This window comes from Garra rufa, chromosome 10 (assembly GCF_049309525.1).
Source record: "Garra rufa chromosome 10, GarRuf1.0, whole genome shotgun sequence".
NCBI classification, from domain to species: domain Eukaryota; kingdom Metazoa; phylum Chordata; class Actinopteri; order Cypriniformes; family Cyprinidae; genus Garra; species Garra rufa.
In genome coordinates this window covers 41,528,125-41,547,311 of record NC_133370.1, presented here as the reverse complement: position 1 = coordinate 41,547,311, position 19,187 = coordinate 41,528,125, and the positions used below count along the sequence as shown (strand labels likewise).

The 19,187-nt window shown below is 39.1% G+C and overlaps 1 protein-coding gene across 1 annotated transcript in view; it reads right to left on the bottom strand.

The window, feature by feature from the left end:
- Positions 1-18,849, bottom strand: part of rc3h1b (ring finger and CCCH-type domains 1b) — a 31,005-nt gene extending 12,156 nt beyond the window's left edge. The window contains exons 1-10 of the mRNA XM_073848761.1: positions 18,405-18,849; positions 11,889-12,009; positions 9,215-9,454; positions 8,930-9,105; positions 8,547-8,747; positions 5,605-5,737; positions 5,289-5,520; positions 4,966-5,196; positions 4,626-4,825; positions 2,521-2,948 (exon numbers count right to left, since the gene is read on the bottom strand). Of these exons, the coding sequence (XP_073704862.1) occupies positions 2,521-2,948; positions 4,626-4,825; positions 4,966-5,196; positions 5,289-5,520; positions 5,605-5,737; positions 8,547-8,747; positions 8,930-9,105; positions 9,215-9,454; positions 11,889-12,009; positions 18,405-18,635 (2,193 nt within the window). The 5' untranslated portion in view covers positions 18,636-18,849. The remainder of the gene's footprint in view (positions 1-2,520; positions 2,949-4,625; positions 4,826-4,965; positions 5,197-5,288; positions 5,521-5,604; positions 5,738-8,546; positions 8,748-8,929; positions 9,106-9,214; positions 9,455-11,888; positions 12,010-18,404) is intronic.
- Between the last annotated feature and the right edge of the window lie 338 nt (positions 18,850-19,187).

Here is a 19,187-nt window from a genome sequence, read left to right as displayed (position 1 = left end):
AGCCACGTCCATCTGTAATGTGCACGAGTTTGGCATTAGTCACGTCACATGAGCACGCGCTCTAGCGTAGAATACGCAAACGCCGTAAGGGGAAATCAGTGAAAAGTCCCGGATGAGTTTGCGCAAACTAATGTAATCTTTTAGCTTTAAATCGGTTTAAACAATCAGGATAAGCGCAAGTATTTACCATTTTGAATAGCCGCTATACCCACAATCTCTGTGCTCTGTGTAAACAATGAGTGTCGTATACATGCGACAGATCGCTTCCGGCGTTTGCGTATTCTACCACAGAGCGCGTGCTCATGTGACGTGACTGATGCCGAACGCTTACTCAGGAGAGATGGACGTGGCGTTGTAACAAAGGTAAAAAATGATATAAATACTGTTCAGTTTCTCTCAAAAACCGATCGTTTCGTGTCTTAAGACATCAATGTATCGTCACGAGTCGCAGGGTGTAATTTGGATTTGTCTGTGCATGTTTTTGTTTACTTTTAAAGGTCTGGTGCCCATCCACACCCATGATAAGGCTGGCAGACAGCACCGGCTTTCGTAAAAAATCTTCGTTTGTATTCTTCTGAGGAAACTAAGTCACCTACATCTTGGATGCATTGGGGGTAAGCAGATAAACATCAAATTTTCATTTTTGGGTGAACTATCCCTTTAACATCAGTTATAATGAACTAAAAAAAAAAAATACTTCTAAAGCATTTGTTATTCTTAGCCATGCCATTAAATGTTAATGCCAACATTTGCCAATTCATTACTAGAATTAAATTTTAAATCTGCCAAATAAAAGCATTATTCAAGAGGCCTGAGCTGACTGGAACTAAAAACAAAATAAAACAAACAGTTGTAACAGAAAAACAAATACTGTAACAGACAAATTTCTCATTATTAGTTCATTTTAAGTTAATGCAAAAAAAATTAACCATGTTACCCCTAAAATTAACCATTTAGAAGCCATATTACTTTGGACAATTATAGAATATTTCGATAAAAATCCAGAAATACATTAGTTCCTAATTTTTGTAAAGTATTTAAACGTTGTAGTGTACATGAAATCATATGAACAACCAGTCAGTAAAAAGACTTCTATAAAAAAAAAAAAAAAAAAAAAAAAAGTCTTGCTAATCAAAAATTTGCAATCAGAGCAATGGTTCCTGTTTCATTTTGAATTGGATACAAGTATCATTCAGTATTGGATTCATCTGTGAACATAATAACGGCTTTGGATAATGCACTGACATCACAGAGTCTGACTCAAAATGCAAACTCATAAGTAAATGTTTGTGTTTTACACTTTTGACTAACTCACTAAACTAGTTAAGTATCACATAATTCAGAAACTTGGGCTTAAGCTGGCTTTTTTAAAATGTTCTTAATCATTTTAATTATTCCACACACATCCATACATCATATAATAATGATAATACATTATTGTATTGTTCTCTTGGTAGGTGTGATAATGACTAAAAAGCGATATCTTGATATTATCTGGAATTTTGTCAATAACAATAATTAGACAATATTTTGCAGAGCGTGTTATTGCTAGGGATGTGCACGAGTACTTGATTAATCGATTACTCGAACCCATCAGCGACGATCGAGCATGAAAATGACGAACGATTGACTCCAGGGGCTTCAGTTGCCGTTGTTTTAAAGTAACGGGTGAAGCGCATCCACTACTTTATGATTGGCACGTAGTTCAAGCTCACATGTATTTTGTGTAGATAAATACAATTTGTAATATAACACTTACATATTTATGTATCTAGGCTATGTGATTAATTTTATATACAATGCGTCATGTAGAAAAAGCGCTTCTGCTTCACCTCATGCTGTTATTTCTTTAAAATGTTTACTGTATACTGTGACGCAAACGACTGCCCCTTGCTTAAACTCCACCCCCGATTAATCGAGTACTCGTTTCTCAAACCTGTGGATTAATCGAAATGAAATATGATCAGAAATGCCCATCCCGAGTCATTGCACTGGTATTTTGGCAGGTTTAGGACTGCCATGCCAGACTCCCAAAGCTTTAAATCTCCATATTCTGTGAGGTGGTTACTTTGGTGAGGTAACAGAAATTTACTTTTTTTTACTTCTTATTGGCATTTTTAACCTTTATAAGGGCAACTCTTCTAACCTAATTATATGTATGCATCATTTTTTGTGTCAAATTCTTAAAGTTAATTAATAAATTCAAATAGTGAGATCATTGCAATGAAACTATTTTCGTTGTTGAAATACAAAAAAAAAAAAAAAAAAAAAAAAGTTGTGTGTCCAAAATGTAAGTCACTTAATATTAACTTGTTATTTCTGTTATGTTCATCAAAGCAATATCACATTTGCAATTGTGCTGATATTTGGAGAAAAACATCACTCTTCATGTGACATAAATATAAAAAGACATACGGGGACTAAAACCTAATTTCTAAACAACAAATGTTATAGACATGCACATCAAACATGTGGAACTTCTGTTTAACATGCGAAAACCTCAAAAAGAACAAAACTCACTCCTATGTGGGACCTCATTTGGCTGGGGTGCGGTCCAGCGTGATAGTACCCGTCCGGTGGGTATCTGTCTCTGGATGACGCTTCCTGGGGGTGGTACAAAGATCCTGCAGCCCCTCCTGGAGGTGGAGGCATAGCTGCTGGGGGAACATCCAAAGGAACCGGGCTCATCCTGACCAAGTCGTCTCTGGGTGGGGCAAACGGAGGTGGGGGTGCGGGATAGTGTCCGTGTCTGCGACTGTAATGGGAGGGCGGTGCATATGTGTGGGCTGAAAAAGGGGGACCAGAGTGGTGGCTCGGATATTGGCGATCTGGGCCGTAACCCGGGTAGGGCTCTGGGTAAGATGGCACTGCAGACTCGCCCGGGGGAGGAGGATTACGGATGTAGCGGGGCGGGACATACTGTGGAGGTTGGTATGGGTAGGGGTTGCCTGTCAGAAAACAAAGGTTATAAGCATTATGACATGGCAAAACTAATAGAGTTACACAATTTGGTGCAATAAACATTTTGATTTGAATAAACGGCAGACAAAAGTGTGACGAGTGTTTGCCTGATGTCAAGAGTTGTTTTAATATGTGACTACAAAACTAGTCGTAAGCAGCACGGGTATATTTGTAGCAGTAGCCAACAATACATTGTATGGGTCAAACTGATCGATTTTTCTTTTATGTCAAAAATCATTAGGATATTAAGTAAAGATCATGTTTCATGAAGATATTTTGTAAATTTCCTACTGAAAATTCATCGAAACTTAATTTTTATTAGTAATATGCATTGCTAAGAACTGCATTTGGACAATTTTAAAAGCGATTTTCTTAATATTCAGACTTTTTCCCACCCTCAGTTTCCAGATTTTCAAACAGTTGCATCTAGACCTAATATTGTCCTATCCTAACAAACCATACATCAATGAAAAGCATCAATTCAAAAAATGTAACCTTATAGCCTATATAGTCAGATTTTGTGGTTCAGGGTCACATATTTTCACACTGCAAAGAAAATTTGCCAATAAATAAGATTTGCACTTAGTCACATATACAGTGATAAATGTGACCCTGGACAACAAAACCAGTCTTAAGTAACAGGTATATTTGTAGAAATAGCCAAAAATACATTGTGTGGGTCAAAATCATAATTTTTCCTTTTATGCCAAAAAACATTCGGATATTAATTACCCATGAAGATATTTTGGATGATGTTGGATTTTTAATTGTTTATGCTCATTTCGCTTCTTTACACAACCTTTGTCACCATTTAATGCTCACTTTAAGTTAATTTTAAAAATTATTTAACACTAATAAATATAATCTGGCTTAAGTTTCAGTTTCAGACAGCTCATTCAAATTGGGTGAACTAGTTCATCTAGTTCACTAATAAAACATTTTAAAAGAATGATTCATTTACAAACTGGACATTGCTCCGGCTGAGGCTATGGATTACAGATAAAAGTGTTGTAAATAATTACAACAGTTTCTTACATAGACTGATCGTTTCGCTTAATTTTGTGTTGTCTGACTTGCTTTTTTTTTACTCTTGAAGTGCCAATAGCCATTGACTTACATTTTTTTAAAACAGGGAGCTTTTATCTAAAAATCGTTACTGTTCTATTAAAGAACTAAGAACTACCTACACGTTTGTAGACCAAAATTTTTGTTCATCTTCAAAACACAAAATAAGATATTTTTGATGAAATCCGAGAGCTTTCTGACTCTGCATACACAGCAATGCAACTACCATGTTCAAGGCCAAGAAACGTAGTAAGAACATCATTAAAATAGTCCATGTGACATTTGTGGTTCAACCGTAATGTTATGAAGCTTCGATACTTTTGTGGGCAAAGAAAACAAAAGTTATGATGAAGTCCCTACTACCTTTTTAGGACTTGAACGTGGTAGTTGCGTTACTGTCTTTGCAGGGTCTTAAAGCTCTCAGATTTCATCTAAAATATCTTAATTTGTGCTCCAAAGATGAACGAATGTCTTACAGGTTTGGAACAACATGAAGATCAATTTTGTGTGAAACTCTGCCATTAAAGAGCTCTAAGAATCTTGGGAGCAGAGACTTCATAATCTTTCAGACAACCATCCATATGAGCAAATCCAATCACCTGTTGGGTACTGAGCATCATACTGAGATCCTGAGGGAGGTGGTCTGGCTGGCTCTGAATAGAAGAGCTCGGGCTGCTGTTGTGGATACATCTGTGGAGCACCTCTGGGCACGACTGACACCTGCTTAGGCATGGGTAAGTGCTCCGCCCTGGGGTGAGGCACAGGGTGTGGTGTCAGAGCCAAGCTAGATTTATCCAAACTTAAGAGAAATAAGAGGCAGAAATGAGTCAAACCTATTATTAAGCACAACTTCTCACTAACTCAGCAGTTTCGTAGTCTAAAGCATTCAGATACGGTAGTCATAACAGAAAAGCAGGGAACTGAGAAGCCAAGGCTTACGAGTCGGGTGGAGACCCAGGAGCACTCAGGCTAGTGGCGTCCATCTTGGGCTTGAGTAAGAGGTCATATGTGGAGGGGTCGGTGGGTCCTCTAGGGATGAGCTGGGGAAGAGGGCCACCGTTGGTAAGGGCAGAGGCCTTTCGTCCAGGCTCTAGCTGGACCACCTCATCAGGGAGCAGGCCAGGGGTGCAGGGCACTCGTGCAGCAAGACGTTTGTTCATTTTACGATACCTGCAGAGTGAACAACAAACAAGATTCTGATTATTAAGCAGGTTTGTGGGTTAACACTTAGCAGACATGCAAGATGTTACAACGGCACTCACTTTTCCAGCTCCTCCTGCGAATGGGCAAAAGTGCAGCTAGCTCCTCTTGGGCAGCCTCCTTTCTGCTTCATGTCTCTGCACATGTACGTCTTGTATTTGCTGTGCTGGGGTGGCTGCTGCGTGTCGGCACCCTTCTTGCTGTGGTTCTGGATAAAGTCCACTAGGCCGTGCACAACCGTCTTTACCGCCACCAGTCCCTTCTCCAGCTGCTCCCAGGTAGGAGGAGGAGCATCTGAATAAAGCAAAACTGATTACAGAAATGAACAGGTGCAGAATTCAATTAATTTTGGGGTGGGTGGCATTCTTTTAAACAAACCTGGACTGGGGTCAATGTTAGCGAGCAACTCTAGGTGAGGTCTCAGCCGGTTGAGATTAGCAGGGTCACCCGTTCTCTGCAGTGCGATGGTCAGCTCCTGCACACTCTGAGCAAATGACGCTGGGGTCTGCAACTGAAAAACAAACAGTCATATTCCCTTTATCCACTATTCTGAGACAACACTATTTACAGTGAGGTAAAACAATTATTTGATCCCCTGCTGTTTTTGTACATCTGCCCACTAACAAAGAAAGAATCAGTTTATAATTTTATTGGTAATTTTATTTGTCCCCTTCGCAAAACATGACTTGTAGTGCTTGGTAGCAAAACCCTTGTTGGCAATCAGAGGTCAAATGTTTCTTGTAGTTGGCCACCAGGTTTGCACACATCCCACTCCTCTTTGCAGATCCTCTCCAAGACAGAATTTTGAGGCAGAAATTTGGCAACTCGTACCTTCCGCTCCCTCCACAGATTTTCTATGGGATTAAGGTCCGGAGACTGGCTAGGCCACTCCAGGACCTTAATGTGCTACTTCTTAAACCACTAATTTTTTGCTTTGGCCGTGTATTTTGGGTCATTGTCATGCTGGAATACCCATCCACAACCCATTTTCAATGCCCTGGCAGTACATGGCCCTGTTCATCATCCCTTTGATGCGGTGCAGTTGTCCTGTCCTCTTAGCAGAAAAACACCCCCAAATAGGGCTGGGCGATTCTTTCGATTTTTTCGATTAATTCGAATTTACGTTTTAAGATGATTTAATTTTTTATAAAATCGAGGTATCGCGATTTTTTAATAAAAATATTAGATACATTGTAATTTCACCACTGGCAGAATAATTAAGAGGCAATATTGTCAGACCACATGATGGCGCGCCTAATTAACCGCTGTATTCAGAACGGAAAACAAATAGCGCATTCTGGTAAAATAACGCGAGTCACTAAGGGGACATGATTAGCTGCTTGCTAGCAAGTTAGCCTGTTACATTACATTACATAGCACTTACCAATGGTGCGACTAAAAAGAATCTTAGGTCGCACCGGTGCGACCAGCAGTTCAAGGGCAAAAAAAAAAAAAAAAAAAACAAAAAAAAACAACTACTGCGTACGACTATGAAAAAATATTTAGGAGCACTATGTGCGACTGACCCGACCAGCATATTTGTATTTGCGCTGAGGGGAGCTTCAAAGGTTTCCATGTGTTTTGCACGTTGACTAATGTATCTCAAGTGTAGAGAGAGTGTAAATAAGAGACTGAATGGGCAGTAGCTTCGTTTGTTATAATAGAGCTTTGTGAGATTGCGAACTAAGATGAGTGACAGCTTTTAATCATTTTAGGGGAGTTTGTAAACGAGATATTGATTTATTACAACAGTTAAATAAACAAGAAGTTATTATTAAGTGACTTACATTGTCTAACTATAACACTATTGCCTGATTTTGCTCTATTTCGTCGTCAAAAGTGGTCTGAAACAAGTCACAGCTGAGCCGCCGCGCATCTCCACTCAAACACAGCGCTGTTTCGTTTATGAAGGAACGTGCGTTTTTAAACGAATCTAGTGAAATGATTCAATTTCCCATTCATAGAGTCACTTGCTTTATTCCTTGAATGAACCATCCGTTCAAAGGAATCAAATGAATGATATGATTCAGTAATTGAATCAGTGTCTTACCACCACCTGCTGGCAGATCGCTGCAGTTATTTAAATCATTTAATATTTCTGTGTTCAAAATTTTATATTTTTGTATACGATATAAGTGCAAGAGAAAAGCATGGAAATATATGTTTTCCTCCCATCTCATATTTATTTGTCTTACAAACATTTACTGTGTCTGGTATGATAAGAATGGGGCCTGGTGGAAAGCGATCACTGATGCAGTTGCAATGTATATTGCAAAATATATGGTGCCCATATATATTGTGGAAAAGCTGGGGTTTCTTTACATGCTAAAAGTAGTAGGGGGAAAAAAATCGATTTAAATCGTAAATCGGATTTTTTTTGTGAAAAAATCGGGGATTTTATTTTTAGGCAATATCGCCCAGCCCTACCCCCAAAGCATAATGTTTCCACCTCTATGTTTGATGGCGAGGATGGTGTTCTTGGGGTCATAGGCAGCATTGCTCCTCCTCCAAACATGGTAAGTTGAGTTGATGCCAAAGAGCTTGACTTCGGTCTCATCTGACCACAACACTTTCAGCCAGGTCTTCTCTGAATCATTCAGATGTTCATCTGCAAACTTCAGACGGGCCTGTACATGTGCTTTCTTGAGCAGAGGGACCTTGTGGGTGCTGCAGGATTTTAGTCCTTCATGGCATAGTGTGTTATCAATTGTTTTCTTGGTGACTATGGTCCCAGCTGCCTTGAGATCATTGACAAGATCCTCTTGTGTAGTTATGGGCTGATTCTTCACCGTTCTCATAATCATTGAAACTCCATGAGGTGAGATCTTGCATAGAGCCCCAGACAGTTATTGTGTGTTTTCTTCCATTTGCGAATAATCGCAACAACTGCTGTCACCTTCTCACCAAGCTGCTTGGCGATGGTCTTGTAGCCCATTCTAGCCTTGTGTAGGTCTACAATCTTGTCCCTGATGTCCTTGGACAGCTCTTTGGTCTTTTCCATGGTGGAGAGTTTGGAATCTGATTGACTGATTGCTTCTGTGGACAGGTGTCTTTTATACAGGTAACAAGATGAGATTAGGAGCACTCTCTTAATCTCAGCACCATACCTGTATAAAAAGACCCCTGGGAGCCAGAAATCTTGCTGAATTATAGGGGATCAAATACTTATTTTACTCATTAAAATGCAAATCTAAAATTATAGACTGATCATTTCTTTGTCAGTGGGCAAACGTACAAAATCAGCAGAGGATCAAATAATTTTTCCCCCTCACTGTATGCCATTTGAAAGAGTACAGGAAATTCTCAAACAGCTGTTATACCTTGTCAATGATGGACTGCATGTGGGACTTATGAGACTGGTCTCCGTACAGCAAAGAAGACCACTGATCGGGGGCGATGCGGAGCCCCCCCTCCATTGCGATTTGTACGATCTGAGAGTCGTGTTCTCGCCGAAGTGCCTCATATGTCCGGAACTCCTCTTTCAACTGCATTAGCGATGAATCCTCATCCCGCTTAGTCACCTGCAATACAGAAGAGATTTAACTAAAAGCTCAGAGCTACAGCTGTTAAAGTTTTTGCGAATAAACTGTTGAGGTGATGAAAAAGTTCATCTGCACATTAAGAGCATGATTTGCACCTGACAGACATAAAAATGCTTGCGAAAAGCTCAGACGAGATCAAGTGCAGAATAAAGGGCACCTACCTTGAAGCAGGAGGCACGGTATAGGAGCTGAACTACATGTCCAATACTGGTTTTGGAGGCCTGAGGAAATCTTGGTTCCAGTCTCTGGACCACAAAGAGGACCAGAACTTTCCTGGAAAGAGCAGATCCATCTTCCAAGGCCAACAGCACCAGCTTTAGTGCCTCCTCCTGCATGGCTAAAAATAAAAAAAAAGTACCATGTAAGACACTACAACGTCCACAAGACTGAATTTTTGCGATGACCATTTGTGTAGGTGTGAACCGGCTTTTAAGGTGTCATCTTACCGGGTCCTAGGAACTGGCAGCCTCTTGCTCTGACAGCAGCCCACAGGTTGGAGGAGAGCTGCTGGGGGTTTTGGTGCTGCAGAATGAGCTCAGTAACAGTTCTTTCGCCCAGAGAACGGGCTGCCCGCATGGCCCTGACCCGTCCTTCCTCTTCCACCAGCTGACAGTGCACCAGAGTCACCAGCTTCCTCTGCATGGGGCGGCTCAGCATGCTCTGAGCAGCATTACTTAACCCCACTCCTAAATACAGCCAAAAATAGGCATCAATCAATTGCCCATGACCATTATACTGGTTTACAGCTGGCATGAAATGAAAATACACCCTAATTTCTAAATGTATATTATTGATCTTACAGTGATTTGTCCAAACACATTTCATTTTTCAAAAAACAAATTGTGAGGCTGCATTTTTAAATCAAAATATACTAACTCAATTTTCTGATGAAATGACAGACTTCTCTCTAGTGACATGCTGCACTTCTCCAATCATTTAGTCTGCTTAACTCCTGTCGCTTCCTTACATCTGCAACCTCACACTCACATCCACCAATCAACAACTGGTGGACAGAAGAACCAAGTCTCTGGCCTACAGTTTCTTCTTTCTGGATAATCTGTTTCAATCGGACGTACGCAATATGGAAATAAATGATCTGTCACAAATTTATATTACATGGCAATTTTAAAGTAGTGATGCAATGTAATTATAGCAACTGATAAATTTTGGCTGAAATTGCAAAAAATATATATTTTAGGTTTCAGCAGGCCAAAATCATTGACTGCTGACTTAGTGCTTGTCCGTTGGTGCATTCTAACTATATCAGCAACTATTTCTTTTCTAAATCATGAGTAAGCTACAGAATGTCAGACGTGTGGATGCTAGTGATTCTAATCGATCACAATAAGCTTTGTGCTTCCTTTTGTTATTAAAAAAAAGCTTTCAAATAGTCAATTCAATCGTGAAATTTAAACACTAAATGTCACTGCCTCAGTTCAAGCGCCACATGAACAGATAATATCTTTCTCTTTACTACTAATTATAGCACAAAATGAACATAAATGAACACCAGAAGGTATGTTGAAAGAACCTAAAATGTATCATGTGTTATGTAATTGTTCATTGTTATGTGTTGCAATCACAGAAAGATGTCAGGTAACCTACATATAATTTATAAATATGAGAAATACATTACATATTCAATGTAATTTCACTTAACCTGTTAGTAACATCTTCATTATTTAATGAATGTTTAAAGGGGTCATCCGATGCCCATTTTCCACAAGTTAATATGATGCTTTAGGGTCCAAATAAAAAGTTTGTAACATACCTAAAAATTCTTTGTAACATACCTAAAAATTCTCTATGGTAGTGTAAAAAAAAACAAACACTCATTTTACCGGGTAAAAAATGCCTCTGTTCCCAGCAAGCGATATCAGTACCTGGCCCTTTAAATGAAATGAACCTCTGCTCACTCCCCCCTTCAGTTCTGTGGGGCGTGTCATTACATAGCACACGGGGTGTTGCCTAGACAACAGTTGGGTGTATAGTTGTATAGTTTGGGGGGAAATGGCACTTGAGGGGCTTTGAAGATACTGTACAACCCTATCCATTGAAAATGTAATTTAAAAACCGGAGTTGGAACCGAAACAAGATGACACCGCAAAGATGTTCGGCAATTACGGCTTATACTGGAGCTGTCTGAATGGTTAGTGAACTTAATGTCACTTTGATTTATCTTTGTATGTACTGGCAGAGTAGAGTACTGAGAGAGACGAACGCATTGTGTTGACTGTGTTTACTGTGGAGACTAACGTGATGTGTTTACTGTGTTTACTGTGGAGACGAACACGGTGTGTTTACTGAGGTATAGCTGAGTGAACAAGAGCAAAAAAGTGATCGGTTAACATAACTTAACCCGTCCTTATATTGAAATACTTAAATGTGAGTGTTATAGTCTTTACTCATGTGCAGTTGCAGGCTGTAGACACGTTTGCAGGTATTGCGTTAAGGTTACATCTTAATCATTAACAGACACCGTTTTAAACCATCTAGCGTTACAAAGCTAAGCTTTATACTGATCCTCGTTTATGAAGGAGTATGGTGAGAAATGATTCACGTAAACATGAACCCATTTAGATAGATCAGCGGTCACATTCCCTCAGTGCTGTCAGTTTACACTCAGGGCGGGTCTATGCTAAAACACTGCTGTCTATCAACTACGGCAGGAGAGGCCTCTGTCATCATTACGCCACAACGACAGGCATCTGAGAACGGCTCGATATGAGAAGAGGTAAATTATTTTACTTAAAAGAAAACTACTGGGCGGATCTTTGTCATTCTAGGGTGGTTGTGTACACACACTCCCAACACACATTTCAGTTCAAACAGCTTGTAAAAGTGCATGTGGCACCGGATGACCCCTTTAAATAAAGTTGTAATGAAAACAGGTTTGTTACAGCTACACTTTAAATGCTTATATTTCAACAAGAAATTGGAGTATAAACATCATATTATAAACTTGATATAAAACTGGCTAATGTGAAATTTAAATATTTGTATAAAACTCAACATTTATTATTTAAATGTTGATTTTTCAATTTGGTAAAAATTTAGATTTTTTAAAATTCACTGAGTTGCATGACTACTTTTAAGAGCAAATGCGAGCATATTGGTTACCTCGTGCACTGCTGAGGGGTTTGAGGTAGAGGGCCAGCTCCTCAACGCACTGCCGTGCCTCATCATAATGCTTGGTGTCCTCTGGACACGTAATGAGCGCCACAGGTTGCTGTTTGGGCACCTAAGAGAAAAAGACAAATTAAATTAAAGCTGCAAGCAGCGATGAACGGGCCCTCGCCTTCTGCGCAGTCGCCATCCCGGTAGCATCAGGAAAACGGTGGCCAGTGGGCACATGCATTCAAAGTAACCTTTAAACCACCCTCCCCTCTCCCTCCTTCTCTCTCTCTCTGTCTCTCCCTCTCATCCCCTCCCCCTCCACTCACTCTAACACTCAACACATATACACACACACACACACACACACACACACACACACACACACACACACACACCCAAATAAAGGCAGAGAGAAAAAAGATGTCTGATAGCTTTTAAATTATTTTATTCAGAGAGTTTTGTATATCCATGAAAATGAAATGTCTCCTTAGAATGACTAGTTCTCTGTATGAAACAAGTTTTAAAGGGTTTGGATGCTGCACTTTAAAGATAAAATTACTGAAAATGGAAAATGAAATTCTAAGCATGTTATCTGCCTCAAAAACACAGAAAACAAATATTTTAATGTATGTTTTTTAAATGTGCCATGGCAATAGCATTTGATGCATCAGGGACACCTTTACAGATTCTCATCGGCCGTGTTTTGACATTATTCTGATGAAGTTAAGAAAATCGAGTAAAAATGTATTGTTTATTGTTTGTTCATGTTTGTTAATGCATTAACTAATGTTAACAAAAGAGAGCCTATTTTAAATAGTTACCAACATGTTTTATGATCTATTCCATTATTTTAATGATCTATAAGCATCTGTGAAATAATTAAACAAATATATTAAAAATAAATACATATTAACTTAGTTGATGTATTTGTTGCTCATTCTAATTAAGTGAACTGAACAGTATAGTGTCATACTAAGATTTTTTTATCCTATCAGTGAGTGTATGTATATAAATCATTTAAAGATTTCCTTTAAAGATTTCCAAAAAGATTTTAATGCTCTAAGCATTTATACAAAATAATTATGTAAAAGTACACTGACAGTACAGTACATATCAACTGATTCTATGCATTATTGTCATTCTTATACACTGAGAATGAGCTAAATAGCATTAGAGATCAAACGATTCCTTATCTTATGAGGACCTCTAGTGTTCATCCCTGGTATTAGAGCCTTAATCTGAAAAACATATATGACACTTTTAGGCCTGGTTTCACAGACAGGGCTTAGACTAAGCCAGGATTAGTCCATAGTTCAATTAGGACATTTAAGTAATATTTATAAGCATACTTAGAAAAACACATTACTGGTGTGCATCTTGAGACAAAACAAAGGCACTGATATAATTTAAGATTAGTCAGTGCAAGTTTCTTTCAGTTGAAACAGCTCAGACTTACATTTTAGTCTTAGACTAGGCTTAAACCTTGTCTGTGAAACCGGGGGTTAATGTTTTTGGGGACTCTGAGCATGATAACATTTAGAAACTACACATATTTCCAAAGAATTTCTTGTTCTTTATATGTAAAATTTTTTGATGAGTTAGAATTATGCAATTTTTACTGTTAATTTCAGAGATCACCACATCAACACTGTTCAAGATATCCCAAAGCTGTTCACAATTTAGCATCTTCAGTATCTTGGCATCATATTGACAAAGTTTGGTGTGAACTGTCTGATTCTGCTATGAGTGATATGAATTTATTCACAGCTATATTTTTCCAAAAATCCACATTCAAATCAAAATAGCCGACTTCTTGTTGGTCGTAGCTAATGGGTGTAAATTAGAAAGTTGTCCGGCTTGATGAGACCAATATACCGACCGAGTTTGATGTCTGTAGCTACAACTAACCCTCCAACTTTTGTCAAAAGGTGGCGCTATAGAGTGCCTGCTCCACACTCATTTATGACCTTTCGCCAGTGTCTAACTATCATTAATATTAATGTGTGTTGAGTTTCATGAAATTCTAAGCATGTTATCTGCCTCGAAAAGACAGGAACCTAATTTTCAAGTTTGACACGTTGCCATGGCAACAGCATTTGATCTATCATCGACCCCTTTACATATTCTCATCGGCCGTGTTTTTACATTATTTTGATGAAGTTTGAAGAAAATCGAGTAAAATTAAGAGGCTGATTTCAAAGCATTTTGAAAATGACACACTTCCTGCTGCCAGTTGGTGGCGCTATAACTTTGACTCAATAGTCACGTTTATGTAATCGGCATCATACAACGGACAAACTGGTGAAGTTTCATCAGAATCAGGCAATGTGTGCAACAGTTATTAGTAGGGCTGGGCGATTAATCGAAAAGTAATCGAAATCGACATTCAGAACCTATAATCGATCAAATTTTTCCAGGTCAATTATTTCAATTACTTTCCCTACTGTGTGTGGAGTCACGTAACCCAGCTCCATTAGGCTACGTTATTCCGCCGACGTGTCAATGGAGAGCTTAAGCAGTATTTATACAGTAAAAAGTATTTACAGGATATACAAGAGTAATTTTATTTAGAAAAGATACTGCATATTTTCTACTTTTAATATTTATTATTATTTTATAAATAATTTATTTTGTTTCCAAAAGTGCAAGTTATTTATTTTCACTAATTTAAGAAAAATGTGACTTTTCGTTTTAAGCAATGTGTGCTTTAATTTCAGTTGTTCAACACTGATGTTCAATAAATAATCATAGATAGTAGATAGTGTGTGCACCCTTCATTCAAAAATCTCTCACTTGTAATATGTGAGCATATTTACTGTACAAAACTTGTCAGTGAACTATGAGGGCAAAAAAATAAATATTATTTAAATATAATTAAATATAATTTTATTAATGAATAAAATAATCGTTCATTAATCGTAATCGGGTTAAAATGTTTTGACGCCTTGCCACGGCCAAACCGCTCAAGATATTAAAAATCCCCTCGCAATTTAGCATCCCCAATGTCTTGAGATCATGCTGACCGAGTTTGGTGACAATCGTATGGAAATCCTGGGAGGAGTATTTCAAATTCCAGAGCATGCGCTTTTTACTCAGCCCTGAATATCTCACTTCCTGTTGGGTGGAGCCCATGACAGAGTACAAAAGTTGTTTGGCTCAGTGAGATCTATATGTGTACCGAGTTTCATATCAGTACGTTCAAGTATGTGCGCACAGTACATCAAGTTTTCAAACTGTGTTCCAGGGGGCGCTGTAGAGGCCCTGAACCACGCCCGGGTCCCAGCCTCTGTGGCGTCCGGACGACGGCAGATTCCAACGTGTGTGCAAATTTTCAAGAGTTTGAGTATGTTAAGGCCCCCAAAAGTGCCCGGAAGGTTGAAAAAAAAAAAAAAAGAATCCTTAGAAGAACAAGAGGGCCTTCGCCCTTTTGGGCTCGGGCCCTAATTAAGCACACAGTGATAGATCTGAAAAACTGTGGTTATGCTTAGGGCTGCGCTATTGAGGGAGACAACCACACTTCCACAGTGGTAGAGCGCTACCGCGGTGGTATGCAAAAAATAAAATAGTAATAACTGCACACAAGTTAAGCACAAAGCTTTGTTTACAAAAGAAATAACACTTTAGAACTAAACACTGTGAAAATGGAAACACTTGGATTTGTGCTGAACAAGGGGTACGTGAGCCCATAAATTTATGTTGGCTTGTTATCTGGTCACCGGATTCCCCACAAATGGAAAACTGGACTACATATGGAATCATTTGTTTCTCTTCCCAAATAATCACTCACATCTTACCCTTGTAAGTTTTGCAGGTTATTTATTTAGGCTATATAAGCATTTATTAGAGAATTTTACGGTCACACTGTGTGTTCCTAGGCTTCAAAAATATCTTGTTTTTCACTTTTCACATATTTAACTTTATCACAGTTCGTATTCATTAGGCAAGGTAAGGAACAGTTTGATCTACAGTATAAAGCAGAATTCACACATGGCACTAATTTCGTCTGTAGATTAAATGTCTTGTGCATGTGAAAGATAAGATCGCTCTTCAGAACTCTAACTATAGGCAGCTGCTTTGGAATAGAAGGAAAATTATGAGAGAGGATTGCTTGAAGAGAGGATTGCCTGTCTCCCGATGTGTTATTTTGGCAACATGTGTTTAGATATAGTATTCTGCATGCTTTAAAGGGATAGTTCACCCAAAAATGTGATGTTTACCTGCTTACCAACAGGGCAAAGTGTAGGTGACTTTGTTTCTTCAGTAGAACACAAATGAATATTCTTACCTCAAACCGTTGCAGTCTGTCAATCATATAATAGCAGTCAATGGGATCCACAGATTTGAGAGTAAAAACAAAAACATACACAGAAAAAAAAAAAACAAATTAAACCCTGCGGCTTGTGATGATACATTGAAGTCTTAAAGGTCCCATATTGTACACATTTCTGGAGGTTTATTTTAGTTGTTGATGTCCTTAAGAATATATATTTGCGGTATAAGTGCCAAAATCCATCTCAATATATTTTTACAGCTCCTTTTTTAGGAGCTCTGTCAAAAACAGGTCGATTTTGGCCCATCTAATTAATATTCATGAGCCTCTCTTCTGATTGGCCTGTTGTTTTCTGAGTGACGCACAGCCAGGCCAACCACAGTTAACTACGATCATGTATGCTTTAGCCGAGCCCAGAGCCATAGAGAGAGCCTAGCTTGCTTTCAGAATGATCATTAATGTTTTTTTCTTTTTCAAACACCGAATGCAGTAAGCTACATAACTGTTGCTTTAGTAAAGCCCCTTTCACAATGTGCGCTGCTGATTCTGGAAAATTACGGGAACGAGCGCTGTGAACAAAAGCCAGAACCATAAAGGCAGTGTTGTAGTGATGCACGTTACCCTGCGACTCTTCACAACGAAAAAATACGTGCAAAGTGGAATGAAGCGGCGATCGGGCAGAGCCAGCTCCTCACTATCAGCGCTGAAGCACAGTTTGTTCAGGTTAGTTTCAGTTTAGTGAAACGTAGGTGTCGCATTACATCTCACATCCAAACGTCACATGTCTTTATGGGTTGTGTGTAAAGCACGCACAGATTCCGGAAAACAACTGTGAACGAACCAAATTAAACAATTCCGGAACAAATCATGGGACACATTATCCGTGTATTTACCGGAATCGCTGTGTGAAAGAGGCTGAAGTTGACGTGCCTCTGGTCTCTTATATTCACGTTGTTCTGAAGCCTGTGCAATGATGTAGTTTCGACATCTATCGACTGAACAGGGTTTTCTCGACTTGTTTTCGTGTTGTTGTTGCTTAGCAATGTTATGGACACGATATTGTCTGGGTTTGACAAAAGGAGGGTGTGACGGGTGATTGGTGCTCGGGGTGGTGACTGAAGGCGGTGACTGAGTAGATCGGACGTCACATCGTTACGGAAGTCACAGCGGCTCGTGAAAATGAACAGCTACTTTAAGCAGGCTGTGTGCAGTTTACTGTGGATTGACTGTTTTGAAACTCATATGGTAGTTACATAGCCCCTAGACCTCAGTTATCATGAAAAAAGCCAGGAAATTTCGATTTTGACAATATGGGACCTTTAACACTCGAAACAATCGGTCTGTGCAAGAAACTGAGCGGTATTTATATCATGTTTTGTTGTGAACACTCTCAGGACAGTTGGACATTGTGGTGAATCAGAGGTAAAAATAAAATTATATAAATACTGTTCCGTTTCTTGCACCAACCAATTGTTTTGTGTGTTAAGACCTTAATGTAACGTTACAAGCCGCAGAGTTTAACTTGGTTTTGTCTGTGTATGTTTTTTGACTCTCAAAGTTTTGGGTCCCATAGACTGCCATTATATGACTGACAGACTAGAGTTTACTCTATGCGTACATCATCCAAATGAGTATTTCTCTTACACAAGTGTATTAGTTCACTTTATTTACTTTATTAACCCCTCAGGGCTGTAGGGCACTTTTTATGATGAATGAAAGCCGTTTAGTGGACTTTCAAAATATCAAAGCCCATTCACTGCCATTAAAAAGCTTGAAAGAGCCAGGACATTTTTTAATGTAACTCTGATTGTATTTGTCTGAAAGAAGAAAGTCATATACACAAAGGATGGCTTGAGGGTGAGTAAATCAAGGAGTCAATTTCATTTTTGGGTGAACTATTACTTTCATTACTTCAAAATCACTACCATGTCATTGTAGCGTTTTAGTATTTTTTTTTTTAGCTATTGAAGCCATTTTATTACTAAATATGTAGCATTGGCAAGTATCTGTGCTAAGTATTGTTTTTGTGTGCATGCAGTGCGAGTGAATAGTGTTCACATCCTTCAGTGCAGCACATTAATATAGAATATAGTGATTAAACTAAAGGAAGGAGGGACTAAGGATTAGGAACTAAACCAAAACACAGAAGAACCGCCAGTGGTTGGCCTTTTACCACCATGGTGGTAAAAAATCCACCACCCTCACAGCCCTAGTTATGCTACTCAGTAAACATGTTTGAAATGCCTCACCTGACCCCCGACCAGCTGTAACAGCGCCGAGTTGACGGGCAGCTGCTCGATGTCAGTGTTGATGGCCGTCTGGTCAAAGGGACAAGCCTTGCGGTGCAGCTTGTTGAGGCACATCTTGCAAACGGTGTGGCCACAACCCAGACTGATGGGCCGGCGCACCGTCTCCTCGAACGTCTGGGTGCATATGGGGCACAGTAGAAACTCTGTCCATTGTGGAGCTTGTACAGGCATCGTAGCAAGGTTGTTCTACATGTAAACAAGAGTGAGGGGGGTTCTCATGGGTGCGCGTGCGGGTGTATGTGTGATTGGGTGTGTCATTTAACAAAAAGGGAATAATAGATGTGGAAAAAAATGAAAGATTCCACTGGAATCAAAAAATCTTCTGAACACAGGAGTTCTTAAATAAGTTCACACGTCCCGGGTGATCATCACATGGTGTGAAACCTGAAACCTGGAACAAAAGAGATGCAGCTGATGAATAATCTGACAAATATGGAAATTTGAAAACAGTCTATCTTTAGTGATGGGTTCACATGATGCTCATTATTAACCAACACAATTACACAGTTGAATACAGGAACCGACTGGTGTTTTGTAGATCAGCTACATCTGGCAGCTGTTGCTACTCAAACAAGAAAACAAACAAAAAGACTACAGTTTAAACATTTATATATTATTAGAATACATTGTTTAACCTTTATTGAAAGAGGAGCATTACTTAAAGGGTTAGTTCACCTAAAAATGAAAATGAGCGCTTTATTTACTCAACCACCAGGCATCCTA